Source organism: Mobula birostris, chromosome X (genome assembly GCF_030028105.1).
Source record: "Mobula birostris isolate sMobBir1 chromosome X, sMobBir1.hap1, whole genome shotgun sequence".
NCBI classification, from domain to species: domain Eukaryota; kingdom Metazoa; phylum Chordata; class Chondrichthyes; order Myliobatiformes; family Myliobatidae; genus Mobula; species Mobula birostris.
In genome coordinates, this window is record NC_092402.1 from 80469680 (window position 1) to 80495396 (window position 25717).

At 39.6% G+C, this 25717-nt stretch overlaps 1 protein-coding gene across 2 annotated transcripts in view; it reads left to right on the top strand.

Moving 5' to 3' along the window:
* Window positions 1–25717, top strand: part of LOC140191912 (progranulin-like) — a 78516-nt gene that overhangs the window by 16381 nt on the left and 36418 nt on the right. For both annotated transcript variants that reach the window (XM_072249773.1, XM_072249774.1), the window contains exons 3-7: window positions 11546–11689; window positions 15353–15487; window positions 17001–17150; window positions 17708–17932; window positions 22925–23003. In XM_072249773.1, coding sequence (XP_072105874.1) covers window positions 11549–11689; window positions 15353–15487; window positions 17001–17150; window positions 17708–17932; window positions 22925–23003 — 730 coding nt within the window. In that variant the 5' untranslated portion in view covers window positions 11546–11548. The remainder of the gene's footprint in view (window positions 1–11545; window positions 11690–15352; window positions 15488–17000; window positions 17151–17707; window positions 17933–22924; window positions 23004–25717) is intronic.

Sequence of the window (25717 nt, forward strand, 5' to 3'; positions counted from 1 at the left end):
TTAAAACTTTAAATTCTAACCCTAAAGCTAAAGTAGTGACAAACTCTCAAATTTCAACACCATTCCAGTTAAAAAGGTCAACTAGACAAGGTTGTCCACTATCACCTGCTTTATTTGTACTGGCGATAGAGCCATTAGCAGAACTAATTAGAATTGATCCAGATATTATGGGTTTTAGAGTTAATCAGGAGGAATATAAAATTAATCTTTTTGCCGATGATGTTTTGATCTATTTAACAAACCCATAACATTCGTTACATAAATTATCTTCTAGATTGGATGAATATGGGAAGGTATCAGGTTACAAAATAAATTGGGATAAAAGTGAAATTTTACCTCTTACGAAAGGAGACTATAGTCAATGTCGATTAGTAACCCGATTTAGATGGCTTGTAAATGGTATAAAGTATTTAGGTATAAGACTTGATAATGATGTAAAGAATTTATATAAATTTAATTATTTACCACTATTGAAAAAAATTCAAGAAGATCTTAACAAATGGATGATATTACCAATAACATTAGTAGGTAGAGTCAATGTTGTAAAAATGAATATATTTCCTAGATTACAATATTTGTTTCAAACATTACCAATACAATTGCCACAGAAATTTTTTCAAGAGTTAAATAAATGTGTGAGAAAATTTCTCTGGAAAGGTAAAATGTCAAGAATATTATTGGAAAAATTGACATGTAAATTTGGGTTAGGAGGGTTACAACTTCCAAACTTTAAAAACTATTATAAAGCAAATCAACTTAGATTTATTGTATCTTTCTTCGATGATCGAAAACCAGCATGGATTAAAATAGAACTAGACAAGATAGGAGAAAATAGACCTGAAGATTTTATATATAAATGGGAATCTAAATGGATACGGGAAAAGAAAGAATCTCCTATATTAACACATTTGATTGATCTATGGAATAAGATAAATGTTGATAATGAAACACAGAAATCTCAATTAGCAAGGAGGCCTTTGTTCCAAAACAGACTTATTCCTTTTACAATGGACAATCAACTTTTATACAATTGGTACCAAAAAGGGATTAAATTTATAGGAGACTGTTTTGAACGAGGTATATTGATGTCATTTGAACAATTAAAGGATAAATATAAAATATCTAATAATACTTTCTTTTGTTACTTTCAATTAAGGGCTTACTTAAAAGGTAAGCCGGGTCAAACAATGTTTTTGCCAAAACCTAATGAAATTGAAATTTTAATACAAAAAGGGAAAATTAAAAAATTTATTTCTTATATGTATAATTTGATTCAAGAACAGACAATTAAACAAGGAACCCATAAGTCAAAGCAAAAATGAGAAACAGATCTGAATATTAATATTGATGAAACAAATTGGTCAAGACTTTGTCTTGACAGTATGACAAATACAATAAATGTTTGACTTAGATTAGTACAATATAATTTTTTACACCAATTATATATTACACCGCAAAAAATAAATAGATTAAATTCAAATCTATCTGATAAATGCTTTCGGTGTAATCAAGAAATTGGTACTTTTTTACATTCTACTTGGCCTTGTTTTAAAATTCAACCCTTTTGGATAAATTTAAGAGTCTTATTGGAACAAATTACTGGAACTCAACTTCCACATAACCCTGTATTATTTCTATTAGGTGATATTGAAGGGATAAAACCGAAACTTAAATTGAATAAATATCAGAAAGAATTTATAAAAATTGCATTGGCAGTAGCTAAGAAGACTATAGCAGTTACTTGGAAATCTGATTCGTATTTAAGTATGGATCGTTGGAATAATGAAATGGCTAGTTCTATTCCACTCGAAAAAATTACTTATAATTTAAGAGACAAATATGTAACATTTTTGAATATTTGGCGCCTTTATTTACAAAAGATAGGATGGCATATTTAAGTGCTCCGATAAAGACTTTGGTCACTTGAGGAAAGTAACGAATAATTATACCAAATTTATTTTGAACTCCATGGAGCATGTGGAAACCTTCTAATACCCAGGCGGCTCTTTTCTTCCTTTCTTTCTTTTTTCTTTCTTTTTAGGTAGGACTATATATGGGGGGGGGGGGGGGGGAGGGTAGATTCTATTTTTTCATGTATTCCTTTTGAAAATTCAATAAAAATTATATTACAAAAAAACAATGCTGGAAAGTGAAGAGACTGGGAAGTGCCTCATGCCAGTGTTATGAAAGGGGCAAAAACCTCATTTACTATCCATATTTTTAAAGATATTTAATGAACTAGTGTGCGTTCTATAAGCAAGTGTATTTAAGGAGCTTGGAAAGGAATTGTGGTTGCGGAAGGAGTTTGCAGTGATGAGCATTTTTGTATAGAAAATGCAGGACATCCTGCACTGAACATGGAAGATTAAGAAAAACGGTTGATGTCCAAGAATTTATTAGAAGTAGGTCTTGGACATCCTAGTACACAAGCCTTGAGAATACAAGAGAAACACAATTTGTGAATGCTTGGGTTTGGGGCTATATGTGGTTTCAGCTTCATGGGATTAAAATAGTCATAGTCATACTTTATTGATCCTGAGGGAAATTGGTTTTCGTTACAGTTGCACCATAAATAATTAAATAGTAATATGTAAATTATGTAAAAATGGGGCACTAATGAATGCAATGGGTTTAAGTGTGTATTTTTTTTAATGGCGTGTAATAAAGATTGAACTTGATTGCTGGGAAAGTGTTATGTTGAATTGATGGCCAAAATATTAGCAGTTCATGAATTTGAAAGTACAGCCGGATGTGATTTGACTTTTTTAATGAATTTGTGTATCAGAATTTATGTAGGCTACCTTCACTTTTACCCTAGAGACTGTTTGTGGCATTTGTAGCTATATGGAATAAATAGTACAATTTTGGATGTGGCTAACAGTAGTTTCTGCTTGTGGTTAAATTAATCCTTTCAATCTGTTTGCAAGAGTTTTTGGCATCAGTGGGAAAACTTTTTATTGCAAGAAAGTAATTTTTTGATTTTTAACACAAGATTTTCTGTGGGCCTTTCCATCAGTTTTTGTCTATGTATTCATATCTGACGTATCCTTAATCTGTACCTGAATTTCCATAGATTCTGAAGTGCATTATGAAATGTGTATTTTTCTTGCATATACAGAAATAACTTGTTGCTCAGTTGGTTCAGAATTGTTTGCAGTAGTGGTTGACTTTGGAATTACCTGCATTCATGCCTTGTAGAATTTGTAGTATGTTTTAAGGTTACAGTGGCTGAAATTTCAGACTCAGCACCTTAGTAAATTTTCAAGTGCTCTTTGAAATAATCTTGAAGTTAATAAGATATTGATAAATGTATTTTCAGTACTAAAAACACAGTGATAGATCATTCTAAAATGTTAAGTATCTAGCTAAATTTTTAAAAGTTGATTGTCTTTCATAGGAAGGGGATGTATTATAGGACCTGATCATAAGGCATAGAAGCAAAATAGGTCATCTTGGCCATCGGATATGCTCCTCCATTCCATCATGGTTGGTTTATTATCCCTCTCAACCCTATTCTCCTGCCTTCTCCCCGTAATCTTTGATGCCCTGACCAATTAAGAATCTATCAACCTCTGCCTTAAACGTAATATAAAGACTGTGGCAAAGAATTCCACAGATTCACCACGCTGGCTAAAGAAATTCCTCCACCTTTTTTCTAAAAGGACATCCCTCTGTTCTGAGGCTGTGTCCTCTGGTGATAGACTCACCCACCATAGGAAACATCCTCTCCACATCCACTCTATCAATATTAGATGCTCTTCATAAGACAAGCCATTCAATCCTGGAGTTATTTTTCATGAACCTCCTTTTGAATCCTCTGCAGTTTCAGTACATCCTTTCTAAGATAAGGTGCTCAAACCCCTCACCAGTGCTTTATAAGGTTACAACATTATATCCTTGCTTTTATATTCTAGTCCTCTTGAAATGAATGCTAACATTGCATTTGCCTTCCTCACTGCAGACTAAACCTGCAAATTAGCCTTTAGGGAATCCTGCACAAGGACTCCCAAGTCCCTTTGTGTCTCAGTCTCTTTAATTTTCTCTCCATTCATTTCTTCTACCGAAGTGCATGACCATACACTCCCTGACACTGTATTCCATCTGCCACTTTGCCCATTCTCCTTCTGTAGTCTCTACTTCCTCAAAACTACCTGCCCCTCCACCTATCTTCATTCCATCTGCAAACTTTACAACAAAGCAATCAATTCCATCATCCAAATCATTGACGTGTATCGTAAAAAGGATCAGTCCCAACACAGATCACTGTGGAACACCACTAGTCACTGAGAGCCAACCAGAAAAGGCTTCCTTTATTCCCATTCTTTGACTTCTGCCAATCAGCCACAGCTTTATTCATGCTAGAATCTCTCCTGTAATACCAAAGGCTCGTAGCTTGTTAAACAGTTTCGTATGTGGCACCTTGTCAAAGGCCTTCTGAAAATCCAAGTACAGGTTTGCCCCGCCATCCAAAGGTAGAGCGTTCCTATGAAACGGTTCGTAAGCCGGAATGTCGTAAAGCGAAGAAGCAAATACCATTTATTTATATGGGAAAAATTTGTGAGCGTTCGCAGACCCAAAAATAACCTACCAAATCATGCCAAATAACACATAAAACCTAAAATAACAGTAACACATAGTAAAAGCAGGACTGATATGATAAATACACAGCCTATATAAAGTAGAAATACTTCTCTACAATCATTGCCTGCACTGTTCTCCGTAGTGAAAATCTCACGCAAGCGCTCCTGGCAAAAACACTCTCTCCAGTAACCTTTAAGCTATGAAGCTGCCAAATCATACCAAATAATGCATAGAAATACACAGCCTATATAAAGTAGAAATAATGTATGTACAGTGTAGTATCACTTACTGGAATTGGGAAGACAGCGCAGAGCACACATGATGGTGTGTTAGGCTGAGTCATCAGAGGTTGGGGTGGTGCAGTGGCCCCCACCCTCCGTGCAGCTAACCGATACCAATCTGCGAAGCATGCAGGGGTACAGCAGTGGCCGGGACGCACCCAGCACATCTTTAAGAAAAAAGCGAAATAAAAAAGCTAATTAATTAGGTGCTGCCTGGCACATAAATGTCGGCCCACATCAGAGGCAGCGCAATCGGCAATCGCTTCTGATCTGGGCCGACATTTACTTTATCATTGCAGCGAAAATCTCACGCAGTTGCTTGACGTTCAGTTCCTGGACGACTTCACTTTCGGTCTGTTCGCTACTGCATTCGGTTTTGATTGTTATCCTTTCCTCTTCCAATTGCATTAGCTCTTCATCTATCAGTTCTTGGTCATGGGATGCCAAAACCTCTTCAACATCATCTTCGTCAACTTCCACAAGCCAAACTCACTTTGTCCTTACTTCGTTCACCACGATCAAAACGCTTAATTATGTCTAGTTTTACGCTAAGTGTGACACCCTTATGAGCTCTTTTAGGCTTTTCCGATACCTTAGAACTCATCTTGCAAACGGCTGCTCACAGGCATGTGTTTAAACAATGCCGGCGAGAATGCAGTTCCAGGGGAGAGCGGCTGCTCGGGGCACACGCTGCCTTTTTTCGTAACAGTGAAAATACCTTCTGTTAGCGAAAACAGGTAACTAATGTAGGTCTTTCGTAACAGTGAGGTTTCGTAAAGCGAACATTCAAAAAGCAGGGGACACCTGTACACAATATCAACCGATTCAGCTTTGTCTGTCTTGCTTGGCACTACTTCAAGAATTCGAACAGATTTTTGGCCTATAGTTTTGTTTCCTTCTGTCTTTCTCCCTTGAAGAGTGCAGTGACATTTGCAATTTTCTACCCTTCTGGAACCATTCCAGAATCTTCCTCGTCATCCTTGTTCTAAGCAGACATCTCTATTCTGAGGCTGTGCCCTCTGGTCCTAGACTCGCCCATTATAGGAAACATCCTCTCCACATCCACTCTATCCAGACCTTTCAATGTTCAATGGGTTTCTTCTCACTCTGCCCGCAAATCACCTCCCCCCCCCCCCCGCGACATTCTTTGAAACTCCAAGAAGTACCAGCACAGAGCCATCAAACACCAAACACTCCATGTTAATCCTTTCATTCCTGGCATCACTGTCATGAGCCTCCTCTGGACCACCTTCAATGCTAGCACATCTTTTCATAGACAAGGGACCCAAAACTGCTCACAATACTCTTAAGTGTGGTCTGACCAATGCCTTGTAAGGCCACCGCATCGCATCCTTACTCTTATATTCTAGTCCTCTCAAAATGAATGCTAATATTGCATTGCTTTCCTTACTCCTGACTCAGCTTGCAAATTAACCTTTAGGGAATCCATGTCCCTTTGCACCTCTGATTTCTGAATTTTCTTCACGTTTTGAAAATAGTCTAATCTTTATCCCTTCTATCAAAGTGCATGACCATATACTTCCCCACACGATTCAGTCTGCCGCTTCTTTGCCCATTCTCCCAATTTGTCCAAGTCCCTCTGCAGACTCCACTTTCTCAACACTGCCTGCCCTTCCACCTATCTTTGTATTGTCCACAGAACTGTCAATTCAATCTTCTAAGTTATTGACATAAACAAAAAATAGGTCCCAATGCAGACTCCTGCAGAACGCCACTATTTACTAGCAGCCAATCAGAAAAGGCTCCCTTTATTTCCACTCTTTGGCTGACTGGCAGGAGGCAATCATTTATCCATACTACTGGTTGAATACACCTTATCAAAATTCCAAAATCAGAAAACCTCAATCTGAAATTTTTTTTGAGCCCTGATATGACGTCACAGATGGAAAATTCCACAAGATGCTGGCAAGGTTCCCAGACAATGCCCAGGTCTCTGCAAGAGGCTTCTTGCATGTAGCATGTGTAGCGCCCCCCCCCCCCCCCCCCCCGGCCAGCTTCAGGACTTTCTCAGCAGTTAACATAACAGAAGAAGCCCTTTCAATTATAACATAATAAAGAAGCCATTTTAATTAGACTACGCAGTGACATTTAAAAAAAAGAAACCCCTTACACATGTAAATTCAGAGTCAGAAATGAAAGTGATCCCAAGATATCTCATGTATTCCAAAATCAGGAAAAAGTCCGAAACACTTTGGATAAGGGGTACTCAGTCTGCAGTATCTTTCCTGCAATACCGTGGGCTCTTGTTAAAGAGCCTTACTTGAGGCTTTTCAAAGGCCTTCCAGAAATTCAAGTAAACAACATCCCCTGCCTCTCCTTTGTCTATCCTGCCTGTTATTTCATCAAAGAATTCCAACAGATTTCTTAGGCAAGATTTCCCCTTAAGGAAACTATGCTGACTTTGGCCGATGATATATATTTTTTAATATAATATGCCTCTGAGTACCCCAAAACCTCATCAATAATGGACTCCAACTTCTTTCCAGCCACTGCAGTCAGGCTAATTAGTCTGCAATTCCCCTCCTTCTGCCTGCCTTCCTTGAAGAGTGGAATGACACTTGCAATTTTCCAGTCCTCTGGAACTATTTTAGAATGTAGTGCTTTTTGAAAGATCATTACTAACACCCCCACAATCTCTTCAGCTACCTCTTTCAGAGCCCTGAGGTGTCATCCATCTGATCCAGGTGACTTATCTACCTTCAGACCTTTCAGCTTCCCAAGCACTTTCTCAGAAATAGAAATCACACTCATTTCTGCGCCCAACACGTTTGAATTTCCGGCATACTGCTAGTGTCTTCCGCTGTGAAGATTGACACAAAATACTTACTTAGTTTATCCGCCATTTCTTTGCCCCATTACTACCTCTCCAATGTCATTTTTCTGTGGTCCTGTATCTATTCTCACCCCCTTTTATATTGTTACCTAGCTTACCTTGATATTTCAGCTTTTCTTTCCTTGTAGCTTTTTTTAGTTGCCTTCTGATGAAATATATTTGGTTTGCATTGGGGATATTTTCCGATTAAAGCTTCGGTTTGATGGGTTTGGCTGGCTCTGTACTTTAAGAAATCTCACCTGATGTGGATCGTATTACTGCCTGGGCAATATTTGGTGTTTTATCCTCCAATCTCCCAAAAAAAAAGTACACGTGAGTTGCATGAGATTTGGGGCAGCTTGGTCAAAAGGTAACTATTGAATATTATCGACATCGATTATTGACATTCACGCTAAAGTTGGTGAAGGGATCAAGATCCAGAATGTTTAGAGGCCAAAATTGGAGGGGCACATATAACTTGAAGGATTATAGGGCTGAAATTGTTAAGCGTTGGAGAAGGTTAAGACCATACAAGAATTTGGAAATATGAAATTAATTTGACCCTTTGTTTAGACAGAGAACATTGTAGGTTTGAACAAATAGACTTGAGGTAAGTTGGGATATAAACAACTGAGATATGACAAGGGCTAAGGAAACTGGCATAGAAGAGCTGAAATCAGCGTGATCATTTTGAATGCCAGGGCAGTCCTTGGCCAACTCCTGTTTTGCTTTTTTTTCTTGTGAAATGTGGAAATTCTCTTGCCAGAAGTTAATCTGCTCTGACCTCAGCTGTGTTGAAAGCAGAAGTAGAAGACCTGATGTTACAGAAACTGCTGCTGAATTGTTTTAGTATTGTTGGCAAATATCTGCATTCACTTCCTCCCAAGTTCCAATGCGGAAGCCTCCAATATCCCAGTAGTTTCACATTGCCAAACTGGAAATGGCCCTCGTATCCCTACTTTTTCTTGCCTATTAACCTCTACTTGTGTCTATATATTACCTCGAAAATCTATCTTGTGACTTGCATGATTTAACCTTTCTGGAAGCCAAAGTGTATCTCGCTTCCCTCGATCCATTCTGGCCAAGACTTCACTGTAAAACTCTAAAAGGCCTTTGGACCACATCCTTTTTGTATGCCAAAGTAATTACAGTTTCATTTATCTTCCTTGCTAATTTGTCCTTATTTTCACTATTTCTTTCCTTTTTATTTAATTCTCAATTTGTCCCCATCTTTGGATCGACCAGTACTTGTGTCCATCCCATGATATCTTTCCTCTTTGTTGGGATATACTTTTGCTGAGTTTTTGTCTCCCACCTATTGTGTACTCTTGCCTAATGTGCCCTTCCCACTTAGGTCATTCTCAGCCTATAATTTTCTTTAAGTTAAATGATTGTTGCTGCTAAGTTTCTCACACTTAGACTGAATTTTAAAAAAACACGATCATCCTGTGATCACTAATTCCTAGGGCATCTTTTATTCTAAAGCCATCCATTAAGGCTGCATAATTATCCATTATCAGATTCAAGATAGTGTTCCTAGTCAGCTGCATAACATATTGCTCTAGGAAACTGTCCTGAATGCACTTTCTGAATTTGTTCTTGTAGCAACCCTTGCAACTTAATTTGCCCAATCTACCTTTAAGTCTTAAAATCCCCCCATTGTTCGTGCATTGATTAAAGTGCCTCCATAATTCATGGAAACTTGCAGATTTAAGAAGTGTGATTGTTTCTTGTATAATTGTACTTGCATCTCCTCAAATCAAGTAGTCGGTGCCTATGCACAGCAAAATCTGTAAATTGTCTAGTCATAGGCAGATAAGTAAAAGTCATGTCACAAAAATACCAGGCCATGACTATCTCTATGGAGAGGCTAATCATCATCCTTTGATACCTTATCATTACTATCACCTAGTTGCCCACCATCTTCTGGCTACAAACGTAGGTGGGCCTGTCATAAAAATCATATCAGAGGTTGAATAACCTGCCTTGAACGACTTGTTCTGCTGCTCAATTTACAGGTGCAAGTCAGAAATATGATGGAATACTTTCCTCTTGCTTGGATGAGGTCAATCCAACACCTTTTAGAGCTCAAAACCATCTAGGACAGGGGTTCCCAACCTGGGTTCCATGGACCTCTTGCTTGATGGTATTGGTCCATGGCATAAAAAAGATGGGAACACCTGATCTAGGACAAAGGGGCCTACTCGATGTGCGCAAATTTGCCACAAACATTTGTTTCCTCAGCCATGTGCTTTCCCTTGCCTTGCCAATTCTATCACCACCTAAATCTGCAATTTCTATCCCCGGAAGTGAAAGGGAGCAGGTTCTTGGGGAAACGCTGCCATTTATAGGTGCTTTTTTTTTTCAAGTTGCAAATCCATTTTGATTTACAATTGCATTGCCAGGCCTTCATGGTCGGTCAAAATCTAGGAACAATGACCCAATATCATTGTACACTGGTTTAAGAAGGCAGCTTGCAGCTGCTATCTAAGGCATTTAGCCTTGAGAAATGTTGGATTTTCCAATGATTCCCAGCTCCCAAGAATGAATAAAAATAGCAAAAGTGTTTCTCAATCCATACTAGTTATTGCATTTTTATTTGTGGGTACTGGCCATATCTGTAACATCATAACAGTGACTACCTATGTTCAAAATTATTTCATGCAGCTGTGGAACAATCTTGATCTGTCGTGAAAACTACTATATGATTACAAGACTTTTTGCCTAGAGAGTACTAACTTGAGGTTGTTGGCTAAAGAGATAGGAATAAATAAGAATTTTTTGAGTGAACTGTGAGGCTAAAAGTAAGTTCCATTGTCACTTTAAAAAGTAAATGTTAAAATTCACAAAGAAAATCCCATTCCTGTATTGCTGTGCAGATTCTTATGATCTTGCAAAGCACCAGGCTATCTTCAAACTTGTACTTTTCTGACATTACAAGCTTGCTTTTCATTAATCAAAGAGAACCACTTTAATTTTTTTGACCTGCCACATAGACTCCTCCACTTGCAATAGATGCCATCTTGGTGATTTATTTTGCAGACCAACACCAAATGCATGATGTTGCTTAATCTCATCAAGGGACTAGGCATAAGGGAAAAGAATTGCTTGTTTAGACCATGCATGTTAAGCTTTCAGCATTCCTGTATCATGCTTGAGTTTTGGAAAGAAGACTCTTCAATGGATTGACCAGGCGTTTCAGTTTAGGTGATAGACACAAAAGGATTGTTGCCCATTTCTTCTCTCTCCCCCCCCCCCCGCCCCCCCAAAAAAGTACTGTTGTGATATACCTTAAATTTTTGTTTTTAATATGGTCATCTTCAGTGATTCATAATGTTCTTGTTTCCATGATTGCCAGCAGTTCTCTTGCCTATCTGTATTCTTGATTCTAGTGATCATTGTTTTCCCTGGAGGTCAATAGCAAATAAGTTCAAAAGGCATCACAGCTGGGTGTAAATATGTTCTTGTAAAATGCCTGTTTTGGGGTTTTCAATGGGGATCTTTGAATAGAGGCAATCCTAGACACACCACTCATTTCCCAAGCCAACCCTAAACCATATCTTCATTGAACTGGTAAATAAATGTATTCCTATTAACTGCAGTGTTTCTAAATTAAGTTTTGAGTAGAATGTAGGGAAATGGCTTGATTCACTATTTGTAGTGAGTTGTTAAAATTTCTTTTGAGAAGGTGTGCAGTAAAGATTGGAATGGAATCTCTCAACTAATGTAATTGTTTTGTTGCAGGACACACTCTTACTGTGCTTATTTGAGTGTTCTCAAAGCTGAATTTCCAGGTTATGTATAAATAGATAGAGAAATGACTGACTTGTGTCTGACTGTTCTGTTGTAGGTCATGATTCAAACGTTTCTGATCCTAACTCTGGTTGCTGGCCTGGCTTCATCTTTAACTTGCTCAGATGGCCACAAGTGCACAGATGATCAAACCTGCTGTAAGGGGAAGACTGGAAACTACTCCTGCTGTCCTTTACCCAATGTAGGCTATACCCTATTTATTCTACTTAAATAAATCATTTCTCGTGATTCATTGGGCTTTCCCCCTTTTTAAGTATGTTGAAATGCTTGTTATTTACCATAGAGCCACTAAAGTTATGTCCCACTGAAGAAATTGGTAGAAATTTGGAACTTCTCAAATAGTAATTGATACTAGGTCCATTGGTTAATCTTTTGCTGACCAAAGGTTTGATGGAATATGTGAAACAAGGTAGGTATATGAAAACCAGTCATCCATGAATTCAATTAATGGTGGAACAGGCTATAAGAAATAGCCCCCCAGATTTGAAAGGAACATTTGTAATTTGCTGTCAAACAAAATATTTTATTCTTCCTGTATTTTTAAAAAAAATCACAATTGCGGTATGTTTTGCACAATACCCTTGCTAATTTATGAACGTTATCAATGTATCGATTGCAATATTGTCTACGAGTATAACAACCAAAACAAAATCAATTGGATTAGATTTCCTTCCACAATGAGCCATTTTTGATTTTCCTTTACATGAATAGTTGTGAATTACAATTTTCTCTGCAACTCATTGCCCTAACAGGTTGAGTTCTGAATTTCATTCGCTCATTTCCCCTCAAATGATGATTGCATATTTCCAATTCAAAATTTAGTTCAGGATAAGAAGTTGCACCTTTTCTCTGACTCTCATTGTAATATTTAATCACTGTGCCTACCTTCAGCTAAGGAATTTGATTTTTTTTTAATCTAGAGAATTGGAAATTTGCTCCTGAATCCAGAGAGGTGTTTGCTTGCCTATTTTAGCAAACTTATTCAAATTAAGAAAAGTTTATTTTATGTTGATTTTAATCTAAGTCTGTCTTTGAAAATTGTTTTATGATTGATAGTGTAAAACATGATATATTAGCCTTATAATCTAACCCACATTTTTTTTTATCAGATGAAAATTTCTCCAGGGCTTCCAATAAGTTGAATTGTCAAGTTTGTCAACTAATACCTGTAGGTTTCACATACAGTGGCTGCTGCAATAATTGCTCTCTTCAAACCAGAAAAATCACAAACAATTAAGAGTACATTTCTGTATTTTAAGTATAGGTAGCTCTTAAATGTCACTTCCTTTTATTGGCATTCCTAGATTTATTTTAATCTCTAAATCTATAAACAATAGTGGTATTTTCTTTGTTCTTGGGCAGTTTTTTAAAAAAAAGTGTGCAATAGTTGAAAAATGTTGTCCCTCCCGGGAATGACTTGGCAAAAAGTGCATTTTTTTAGTTCTGTAAATCTTGCCATGTAAACTGGGTTCAGATCTTAAGCTTTTGAAAATGTGTTTAAGTTGAAGGCCATTTTACAGTGCCACTAGTGGCATAGTTTATAGAAATCTATTTTACTGCTTCATTCTTTCTACTATCTGGTAAAGTGAAATCCGCTTTGAAAAGCTTCAGTGAGCACAAATGAAGCTTAAATCCTTTTGGTCTGGCACCTGACACCACTCTTACAATTGTCCATTGCATTTTATCTGCCTGAAAAGGCTTTGTTCCTAGATCATCATTTTTCCAAGCACTTGCAAAATCAAAAACCCAGAAAGAGCATGCTGCATCTGTGTTTGCTCCTCAGTGCTCAGCAGTGATGAGCTGCTCTGAAAGCCTGACTGGAAGAATCATATTTCTTGACTTTTCAAGAGAACTGGATTCTGTATTGAGTGATGGACTGAATGTCTTGAGAGCCACATTTCAGTAATGGAAAATTGGCTGCTTTTCTTGTACATTGTCTTTTGCCTAAGAGTTGCTTTGTTCTCTCCCCTCCTCCCCCCTGTACTTTTTTGCAACCTTGGATAAACAAAATCTTTTAAAATTTTATTGAGGGACAGTGCAGAATAGGCCTTTCTGGCCCTTCAAACTTCACTGCCCAGCAACCCCCCAATTAACCCTACCTAATCATGGGACAATTTAGAATGACCAATTAACCTACTAACTAGATGTCCTTGGACAGTGTGAGGAAACCGGAGCACCTGGAGAAAACCCACCTATTCCACAGGGAGGACATAGATGTTGTCAGAATAGATGTTGTCAGAATTAAACTCTGACACCCCAAGCTGTAATAATGTCACGCTCTCCACTATACTACCATGGTTTGGTAAAGTTAAAAACATTTGAACAAAGCAACTAACAGAATAAATTAATACAGGCTAGAACTCAAACCTGATGCTGTGGCTTGGAGCCGTCTTGATAACAGATTCTTGTGTCTCAACCATTTTAAAGTAATGGGATGAGGATTCCTGTCAAAAGCACTATTGTGCCTTGTGTAGTTTGTGAAAATCTATCATAACTTCAGCTCTGCACAGAAGTCCTGTAAATGCAATTAACCAACAACTATCTCACGAATTATTCAAATTCAATGATTAAACAATGAAATAGTTTCATGGTTTTATGTGATTGTGATTGACCAAAACTGGCTATACATTGGATTTGTCAGAGTCCAAATACAGAATTTTTTTTAAAATGCAGGTGCTGAAAATCTGAATAAAAACAATGCTGAAAAAACTCCCTAATAGCACAAGATTCTGCAGATGGTGATAATCTAGACTAGCAGCAGCACACAATGCTGGAGGAGCTCAGTGAGTCAGGCTGCATCTAATGAGGGGAATAAACAGCTGATGTTTCAGGCCAAGACCATTTCTTCAGGACTAGAAAGGAAGGGGAGGAATCTAGAAATCAAGGATGGAAGTAAGGGAAGTAGTACATGCTGACAGGTGAGAGTAGGTGAAGGAGAAGGTAACACACCTTTGGCAGGGTTTTGGCCCGAAATGTTGACTTTACTGTTTTTCCTAGATGCTGCCTAGCCTGCTGAGTTCCTCCACCATTTTGGGTGTTGCTCAGATTTCCAGCATCTGCAGATTTCCTCTTGTTTGTGAAGGAGGGGGTAGGTGGGGGAGGAGGGATGAAGAAGAAGCTGGCAGGCAATAGATGGAAGAGGTAAAAGGGTGAAGGAGGAATTTGGTAAGAGAGGACAGTGGACCATGGAAGGAGGAGGGGCATCAGAGGAGGTGATGGATAGATGAGAAGAGAAAGGGTTGGTGGGGGGAGAGGAAATGAGGGGGTGTGATTACTGGAAGTTGGAGAAATTGATGTTCATGCTATCAGGTTGGAGACTAGCCAAACAGAATATGAGGTGTTGCTCCTGCAACCTGAGCGTGGCCTTGTTGTGGCAGTAGAGGAGGCCATGAACCCACATATGGGAAGTTGAATTGAAATGGTTGGCTACTGGCTCTTCTGGCATAAGTGCTTGTTGAAGCAGTCCCTAAACTGTCAAGTCAGCAGGTCATTGACATACTTTTCAGTAACATTGTTAATTTGTTGTTTTTCTCTTTTAACTAATTGTATAAATTCTCTCAATAACATCTTTTCCTTCTGCACTTGATTTGAATTAAATTCATAACTGTTCATTAAACAATCTACAATGTCCTGTTAATGAAGTTCTCAGATAACTTGTAAAAAGTGCTACTTGCATAATATTTGGGAGTTGGAGGAGCAAAGGCAGATTTAATTAATGATTCATCTCATTTGAAAAGCTAAAAAATTATTTGGAACTACTTGTATTTAAGCACTTTTAAGATGTTATACATAATACATAGGCTGGTGTATTTTCCACTTGGGTTGTCATGTTTCTCTGTTGCAGGCGGTTTGCTGTTCAGATATGTTGCACTGCTGCCCTGAAAATACCACTTGTGATCTAGTACATTCACTTTGCAATGGTCTGACTACTGTACCCTGGATGGAAAAAATCCCAGCAACCCACACTGGGACGACCCTGGTAATTCAAAGATGTTTAAAATTGCGGAGTTCTATGTTGTAACTTAAGCAATTTAAAAACTTGGCAATTATGCTCTGAAATGTATGAACTTATTTTCAAGCCTAAATTACAATTTATATTTTAACCAAATGTATGGTGTAGGTTTTAGAATTGTTATCATCTCCATTTTTCTCTTTTCAGTGTTCCATATATCTTGAGCCACAAGTGACTCAATGCGAGAAAGTGGGTGGAACACACAAAATATCACCTTATCCCCCACCTTTTAATATTGACTATCTTCTCTCTTTCTATCTTGTCCTGATGAAAGGTCTTGACCCAAAAGTCAGCTGTCCATTTCCCTCCATAGATACTGCCCCTACACCACCTCCCTCACCAACATACAGGGCCCAAACAGTCTTTCCAGGTGAGGTGACACTTCAGCTGTGGTGCTCCCAACGTGGCCTCTAGTATATCAGTGAGACTCGACGTAGACTGGGAGACCACTTTTCTGAGTCTGCCAGAAAAAGTGAAAAATCTCCCGGTGGCCACCCATTTTAATTCTACTTCCCATTCCCATTCTGAGTGACATGTCAGTCCATGGCCTACTCTACTGTTGCAACGAGACCACACTCGTTTGGAGCAAAACCTTGTATTCCATCTGGGTAGCCTCCAACCTGATGGCATGAACATCGATTTCTTGAACTTCTGGTAATTGTGTGCACCAACCCCCTCTCTCCCCCCCCCCCCCCCCACACACACACATCACCATTCCCCATTCTCACCTTATCTCCTTACCTGCCCATCACCTCCCTCTGGTGCTTCTCCCCCTTCCCTTTATTCCATGTCTTCTGTACTGTCCTGTCAAACTCTCCTTTCTCCACCCCCTTGTCTTCTTCACCAACTGACTTCCCAGTTCTTTGCTTCACCCCTCCCCCTTCCCAGTTTCATCTACTACCTTGAACTTCCTCCCCTTGCCCCACCTTACTCTGACTTCTCATTTTTTTTTTTTCTCTTTCAGCCCTGATGAAGGGTCTCGACCCGAAACGTTTACTCTTTTTCCATAGATGTTGCCTGGCCTGCTGCTTTCATCCAGCATTTTGTGTGTGTTACTACCAAATAGAGCACATTTTGATCCTGTTGTCTGTTTCCCAACATCACCGCAATGCCTTGATGAAGCCAGTGACACAAGCTCAAGAAACCAGTTTTGTCTTTGAGCAGCTGTAATTCAGTTGTAGACTAGTCAGCGAAAGTACAGCAGCATATACTTTGATCCAAATATTGTCCTTTTTTTTTAAAAAAATGTAAACAATTTATAATATATAGGAGCAAATGTCACAAGATTTTTGCTTATTGGGTAATCTGAATCCCCTGAGCTGTTGACAGAGATTGTCTTGGGGATTAAATATTTGCTTCTGAAAATTAACAATAGGTTTCACGTCAATGTAGATGCTTGGCTCAAAACTAGTTGCAGTCCCTGACAAGCAAAACATTTTGAAGAATGGGAAATGAGTGCTTGTGTTCTCTCTGATTCTAGTGGGAAGAAACAGAATCCACCCCCCTGGTACAAGCAGGAACAGCGAATGCAGTGACTGAAAATGTGTGTCCGGATAATACTGAATGCCCACCTGAGTACAGTTGTATGCCTACTTCTAAAGGAACCTATGGTTGCTGCCCACTTACTGGAGTAAGAATAGTTAATTGAATCGCATTCTTAATGATACCTGTCTTAATTATGTGCAAAATTATGTCCTTTTCACTAAATTACTTGCACCATACCTTGTTGCCACCTGCTTAATGCAATTAAAATGTAATGGCAAACTTGTTCAAACTTGTAAATACTTTTACATAGGAATCTTGGGTTCTTTTTTTCAAAAGTTATTTTACGTTAAACTGTTTTATCTACTTGGATTATTACCTTTATTTAGAATTGCAGCGCCTAACGGCCCTTTCAGCACTGCCCAGCAACCCTCGACATAACCCTCGCCTAATTATGGGACGATTTACAATGGCCAATTAACCTACTAATTGGTATGTCTATGGACTGTGGACGAATACCGGAGCACCTGGAGAAAAGCCCCACGTGCCACAAGGAGGACGCACAGATTTATCACAGATGTTGGAATTGAACTCCACACTCCGTCCTGAGCTGTAAATGCATTGTGCTAACCGCTACACTGCAGTGGCATTATAATGTATATATTTTTTTAAAAATTGGTCTTAATTTTTCTCCTTTCTGTTAAGGCAACTATTTGCAAGGATTTGGAGCATTGTTGTCCAAAGGGATACAAGTGTGACCTTGGCAAAGCTAAGTGCAAAAGGACTGGATTTGAAGAATTGCCATTGGTTTCTGGAGTAGGAAACTTGCCTACTGCTGAGAGTGAGTCTTGTGGCAACATGTCCTGCTCCGAGGGATATACCTGTTGTACCTCTAATGACTTTGGCTGGGGATGTTGCCCTATGAAAAATGTAAGCCCTAAATGAAACTACCTTTTTACAGACTATATTTGCAACTAGTTGTGCTAATGTAACAGCTATTCTTCATAACTAATTTTCTCTGCATACAAGACCATAAACTATAGGAGCAGAATTAGGCCATTTGGCCCATCGAGTCTGCTCCACCATTTCATCATGGCTGATCCAATTTTTCTCTCAGCCCCAATCTACTGCCTTTTCATTGTATGCCTTTATGCCCTGACCAATCAAGAATCTATCAACCTCTGCCTTAAATATACATAAAGACTTGGCCCCCACAGCTGCCTGTGGCAAAGAATTCCACAGATTCACCACTCTGGTTAAAGAAATTAGTCCTGATTTCTGTTCTGAAAGGACACAACTCTGTCAAGGCCTTTCACCATTAGATAGGTTTCAATGAGGTCATCCTTCATTCTTCTGAATTCTAGTGAATGCTGGCCAAGGGCCATCGAACGCTCTTCATATGACAAGATATTCAATCTTGGACTCATTTCTGTGAACCTCTCCAGTTGAACCCTCTCCAGTTTCAGCACAACCTTTCTAAGGTAAGGTGCCCAAACTTGCTCTCAAAACTCCAAATGAGACCTCACCGGTGTTTATAAAGTCTCATCCTTGCTTTTACTTTCTAGTCCTCTTGAAATGAATGATAACATTGCATTTGCCTTCCTCACCACAGACTCAACCTGCAAATTAACCTTTAGGGAATCCTGCACAAGAACTCCCAAGTTCCTTTGTGCCTCTTTTTATGTATTTTCTCTCCATTTAGAAAATAGTCAACCCTTTCATTTCTTCTAGCGAAGTGCATGACCATACACTTCCCGACACTGTATTCCACCTGCCGTTTCTTTGTCCATTCTCTTAAACAAAGTCTCTCTGTGGTCTTAGCTACCTACCTGTCCACTTATCTTCACATCGTGTACAAACTTTGCAACAAAGCCATCAATTCCATTATCCAAATCATTGATATATAACGTAAAAAGAATCGGTCCCAACACAGACCCCTGTGGAACACCACTAGTCACCAGCAGCCAATCAGAAATGACTCCCTTTATTTTCCCACTCTTTGCCTATATTGATGCCGAGTGGTTCTCTTTCTTCTCTTCCCCCCCCCCCCCCCCCCAAACCAAAGTGCCGGAAATCCATATGTCAGGCAGCATCTTAGAGTTGTCATTTTGAGCTAATGATCTTAAGTTGGATGGGGGGGGGGGCACGTGGGAGATTAGGAATGAAACAATGGTAAACTGTAGAGAAAGGAAAAAGGGGCAGGATGAACACGTGGAGAACAGGTGACATTTAATGAAGGTAAGGGGTGGTTGTACTGGTTAAATATGGGTGGTAAGGGAATATATGCAGGAGATGTAAGTGGAGTGAAATGTTAACTGGGTATTCCCATGCAGAAGCTTTCACTTGTTCACTCTGCCCCTTCCCATATTTAACAGTTTAAAGCCTGTTTCTTTTCTAACTTTTCATGGTTTTAAGTATTTCTGGCATTTTGTTTTAATTTCCAATTTTTTAGCTTTTGCATCAAGCTTTGAGGTTTTTTAAATCCTTTTCATGTTTTTACCCACTATTATAAACTTATCTTTTGATGCCTTTTTTGGTTTGATATATCATGCCAATTAGCCTTTTTTCCTCCCCTGACAATTGACTTGGCCAATGTAGTAAATGCTAGAAAACATTTATTTTGGTTTCTTTAAGTGGATCTTGCCTTTCTGTCCAAGTTGGGCTTAAACTGCCTGGTAATGTAAGGCTTGAAACTGGTTACTTAAGCTGCTTTTACAGCCAGTGAGCATGCACACCATTAAATGGCAGATTCACTTAGTTCAGCACAATTGTTCTTCCATAATAATATGAAAAGAGTAATGCACCTCACTTTGCTGTTTATAGCATTGAGTTGACCAAAGCGTCTCCATTAACAATAATATGTAAGAAATATGGCAGAGAAATGAGTCATTTGGCATAATTAGTCTTTGTTTTTTTGGTCCACTTGAATCTCTCATCTTTCCTCAACTAAATTTTAACTTTCATTTCAAAGATCTGACTGTCGAAGAGGCTCTTTATTCACTTACCTATTGCTGGAAATGTGGTTCATTTCTGGTTCCCCTATAAATCTGCCTTGGAATGGAACAGTCATCAAATCTTTGTGTATTGAAGCTTAATCCAGGATATAGCAGGGTGGGCATTCAGCCTGTGTTCATTCTAAGTCTCATGCAGATGAATGAAAAGCTCATTTTGCTCTGTTTCAGGATGTGAAGAGTATTTTCTATAAGCACTCTACTAGCTATTACTGTGGTACATAAGCCTGTGATCTATTTTGCCTTCAGAAAGCCAATAAACTTCATTCAACCACTGAACTATCTCTTGTTAAAAGGGCAAATATTTAAGGTGGCATGACTGGTTGTGATCACTAGCAGCAAAAGATGAAATGCTTTCACCATATCCTTGGTCCAGATGACTGAAGATCTTATCACAAGATTTTATTTTGATTCCTTGAATGCTATTGAAAGTGCAGTCCACTGTCTGAAATGTTAGTTGGCCCCTTTGTTAGGATTAACAAACAGAGGAAAAGGATTAAGTTTTGGTCACTTTAAAGGAGCAACACTGTTACAATATTTCTCTACAGCTTGAACGTCAGTATTCTGTCTGTGAGTGTGAAATAATGAATAATGACCAATTATAACTTCAGACTAGGTAGTTCTACATAGAACAGTACAGGCCCTTCGGCCCACAATGTTGTGCCAACCCTCAAACCCTGCCTCCCATATAACCCCCCACCTTAAATTCCTCCATATACCTGTCTAGTAGTCTCTTAAATTTCACTAGTGTATCTGCCTCCACCACTGACTCAGGCAGTGCATTCCATACACCAACCACTCTCTGAGTAAAAAAACTTCCTCTAACTTGAACTTCTCACCCCTTACCTTAAAGCCATGTCCTCTTGTATTGAGCAGTGGTGCCCGGGGAAAGAGGCGCTGGCTATCCACTCTATCTATTCCTCTTATTATCTTGTACACCTCTATCATGTCTCCTCTCATCCTCCTCCTCTTCAAAGAGTAAAGCCCTAGCTCCCTTAATCTCGGATCATAATGCATACTCTCTAAACCAGGCAGTATCCTGCCATTTACTTTGTACTCTGCTTTGGAGTTTGTCCTTCCAAAGTGTACCACCTCACACTTCTCCAGGTTGAGCTCCATCTGCCACTTCTCAGCCCACTTCTGCATCCTATCAATGTCTCTCTGCAATCTTTGATGATCCTCTATACTAGCTACAACACCACAAACCTTTGTGTCATCTGCAAACTTGCCAACCCACGTTTCTACCCCCACATCCAGGTTGTTAATAAAAATCACGAAAAGTAGAGGTCCCAGAACCAATCCTTCTGGGACACCACTAGTCACAACCCCCCAATCCGAATGTACTCCCTCCACCACGACCCTCTGTTTTCTGCAGGCAAGCCAATTCTGAATCCACCTGGCCAAACTTCCCTGGATCCCATGCCTTCTAACTTGCTGAATAAGTCTACCATGTGGAACCTTGTCAAATGCCTTACTAAAATCCATATAGATCACATCCACTGCACTACCCTCATTTATATGCCTGGTCACCTCCTCAAAGAACTCTATCAGGTTTGTTAGACACGATTTGCCCTTCACAAAGCCATGCTGACTGTCCCTGATCAGACCATGATTCTCTAAATGCCCATAGATCCTATCTCTAAGAATCTTTTCCAACAGCTTTCCCACCAGAGACGTAAGGCTCACTGGTCTATAATTACCCGGACTATCCCTACTACCTTTTTTGAACAAGAGAACAACATTCACCTCCCTCCAATCCTCCGGTACCATTCCCGTGGACAACGAGGACATAAAGATCCTAGCCAGAGGCTCAGCAATCTCTTCTCGCATCTCGTGGAGCAGCCGGGGGAATATTCCGTCAGGCCCCGGGGACTTATCTGTCCTAATGTATTTTAACAACTCCAACACCTCCTCTCCCTTAATACCAGCATGCTCCAGAACATCAACCTCACTCATATTGTCCTCATCGTCATCAAGTTCCCTCTCATTGGTGAATACCGAAGAGAAGTATTCATTGAAGACCTCGCTCACTTCCACAGCCTCCAGGCACATATTCCCACGTTTATCTCTAATTGGTCCTATCTTCACTGTTCTAACATGTACTGTGTAAAAATCGTAAGCACATCTATAGTTTGGGTGCCTAAGACTTGCACAGTACTGTATTTGCCAATATGGAGCAGAGAGCAAGTTTGTAAATCTGGGATCAAAGGATGTTGGGAATGGTGAAGGTGGAGCGCTGTGAGAGGCATGTGGGCAGACAGTAGAGGAAGAGTGCCAGGATGGTGTGTGTGCAGATACACCCAGCCCTGCAGCACCAGGGCAAGATTATTTGATTCCAAACAATTGGTTTATTGATCATTACAGAATGTCTTTCTGGTGCTTCCCACTCCCTCCCCTCTCCCTTCCCCTTTTCCCAACCATGATTCCCTTCTCCCTGCCCCCTTCCCACTCTCAGTCCACAATAGAGACCCATATCTGAATCAGGTTTGTCATCATTCACACGTCAGGAAATCAGTCCTGAAGAAGATTTTTGGCCCAAAACATTGACTGTTTACTCTTTTCAATTGATGCTGCGTGACCTGCTGAATTCCTCCGGCATTTTGTGTGTGTTGTCATGAAATTTGTTTTTTTTTTTGGTAGCAGTACAGTGTAATATGTGAAATTACTACAGTACTGTGCAAAAGTCTTGGGCACCCTAGCTATATATGTTTGCTTAAGACTTTAATGCAGTACTGTATATTGTGAATTGATGAAGAATTTAAAAAAAATCTACTGTAACCCAAAATATTGTTTTGTGCTCAAAGCATAGCACTGGATATTTTGTTTTTCAGTTTAGTGGTTTCGGATAGTGTTTTAGTTTTTAACCATTGCTCTTTCCTAAAAATGATCTGCAACTTCATTCTGCCTTTAGGCTGTATGCTGTGATAATCAATGCTGTCCAAAAGGTTTCCAGTGTGATAAAACAAGGAAAACCTGCATCAAACCCATTGGTAAGTGACTATAAGATTGATCTGGCAAATATTGACTCCAGTTATTACCACCATTCCAGTGTATTAAAATGACATGATGTTTATCACTTCCTACCACGGTGAATATACTTCAACATTAATGCTGCATGATTTTTAAGTTTATGATGCAAAGATAAAATACATTGCTTTCCCCTTTAAATTTACTGGCAAATGCTGTATATTTTGACTCTCAAATCACCAGGTGCCCCTGGCCTGAGTGGTCATTCTGGGTGCAGTGTTCTGCAAAGAAACTGCTTATTAGCATTTTTCGGAGTTGCTAAATTATGCAAAATCAGTGTCAGAATGAAAAGAGAATGGAATGTTGAAACAGGCTTGGAGCTCCATTGGAATAAATACTAATGGTGTGGACTATTTAATTACATTCTAGATTACAAATAAACACAAGCTATAATTGTAGCACTGATTCTGTCAGTACAGCAATATCTTGCGTAATATTCAGTCAGTGTTTGTACAAACTTGCAAAACTGCATGTTAATCAAAGATAACAAAATGTTGGAAATATCCAGCAGATCAGGCAGCATCCATGGGAGAGTGTTAAGTTGAACTTGTTGGGTTATTACCTTTCATTATCTTTTATTGGAACTGGGAAAGGTTGTGAATGTGTGGTAAGTCTGCAGGTTAAAGTCCTGAACTGGAGCAGAGTTAACTTTGAGGGCATTAGGCAGGATCTACCCTGGGATTAACTAGGTGCCTCTTGAAAGGCAAAGGAACCACTGGCAAATGGGAGGCTTTTATAAGGGTCATACCAAAAGTCCAGAGCCATCAGTCACCATTTAAAATACTGAGCTACAAGAAACTGAGAATGCTGGAATTTAGCAACACACTAAAAGCTAGATGAATTCAGTGGACCAAGCAGCAGTGTGGAGTGAATTGTACAGTTGACTGGAAGGTGAAGTGGAGGTGGCCAGTATGGAAAAGTGAAGGGAAGGAGTGGAGCAAGAGTTAGTAAGCAATAGGTAGATACAAGATGGTAGTGGAGACAATTATCCAGTCTCGCTACCGCAGCCAGGACTCCTTCCTGGGTACTTGTCTCTGCTACCATATTGGAACCTGGAGCCACTTCCTTTACTACTCCGGCTTGTAAATGATCAAATTCTGGGAAATTGCTAACCCTCAGCATGATTTCCCTAGATTGTTTCTTTTGATTGCTCCCACTACACACTCTTAGTTCTCTAACACTTCTAAGTTGTCCTTATTTCTGAAAATAGATCAAAAGTAGGTGTTTAATTGTTCTGCCTTTCTTTGTTCCCAATTGCTACTCCTGTTCCTGACTCTAGAGGGCCTGAAATTCACTTCATTAACTGTTTTACTTTTTTATCAATACTGTTGCTGTCTGTTCTTCATTCCCTGCAAGCTTTCTAGCATACTCTTATCTCTTAATATTTGTGTCCTTGCACCTGCTGCTTTTTTTTTTTGCCAATTTTGTATGCCTCCACGTGGAATCTAATGCCCCTATTTTTCTCAAAAGGTTAGGGCTATCATGTGGGCTGCTATATCCTGTGTGGTGTTAAGCTTTTCTTGAATGTGGTATGCATCTAGATAAGTGGAGAATATTTTATCACACTCCTGACTTTAGCCTTGTTGACAAGCTTCCAGGAGTTTGCAATTGAGTTACTTGTTGCAGCATTCCTAGTCTGACCACCTCTTGTAGCTACATTGTATGACTATTCTAATTCAGCTTCTGGTTCTAGGAGTCCTCGGGATATTGATGATTGGGGGGGGGGGGGAGGGTTCACTGATGGTAATGTTGTTGAATATTGCGGGGGGGGGGGGGGGGTGACAGTTGGATTTTCTTGTTGCATATCATCGTCCAGCACTTCTGTGGCACCAACGTCACTTGCAATTTTTAAACTTGGCTGAGCTATTCTGCAGGATTTGCTGCATTTGAATGTGGACTGCTTCATTATCTGAGGTAGTTAATAGTGTTGAACATTGTGCAATCATCAATGAATATCTCTACTTCAGACCTTGTGGTTGAAGGAAAGTTACTTATAACGCATCTGAAGATTGGGCCTTGGAAAATACCCTGAAGAACACTTTGCAAAGATGTCCTGTGGTTGAGCTAATTGACCTTAAGTCACCACAACCTTCCTCCTTTTGTGCTGAGTGTGATTCTAACCAATGGAGGGTTTTCTCAGATTCCTGTTGACTCCAGTTTAAGCCGAGGTCTTTGATGCTATGCTCGATCCATTTCTGCCTTGATGTCAATGACAGTTGCTCTTTTTTTGTAATGTTTCACAGTTTATCATTTTTTCCCCTCTCTAGTAGTCATCTTTTGCTAGTGTCTACCTATCTTTTTCTAGTGCCACCTCCAATGGGATCCCACCACTAAGCACATCTTTCCCTCGCCCCCTCTCTCTGCATTCCGCAGGGATCGCTCCCTACACAACTCCCTTGTCCATTCGTCCCCCCATCCCTCCCCACTGATCTCCCTCCTGGCACTTACCCGTGTAAGCGGAACAAGTGCTACACATGCCCTTACACTTCCTCCCTTACCACCATTCAGGGCCCCAGACAGTCCTTCCAGGTGAGGCAACACTTCACCTGTGAGTCGACTGGGGTGATATACTGCGTCCGGTGCTCCCGATGCAGCCTTCTATATATTGGCGAGACCCGACGCAGACTGGGAGACCGCTTTGCTGAACATTCACACTCTTCTTGTCCGCCAGAGAAAG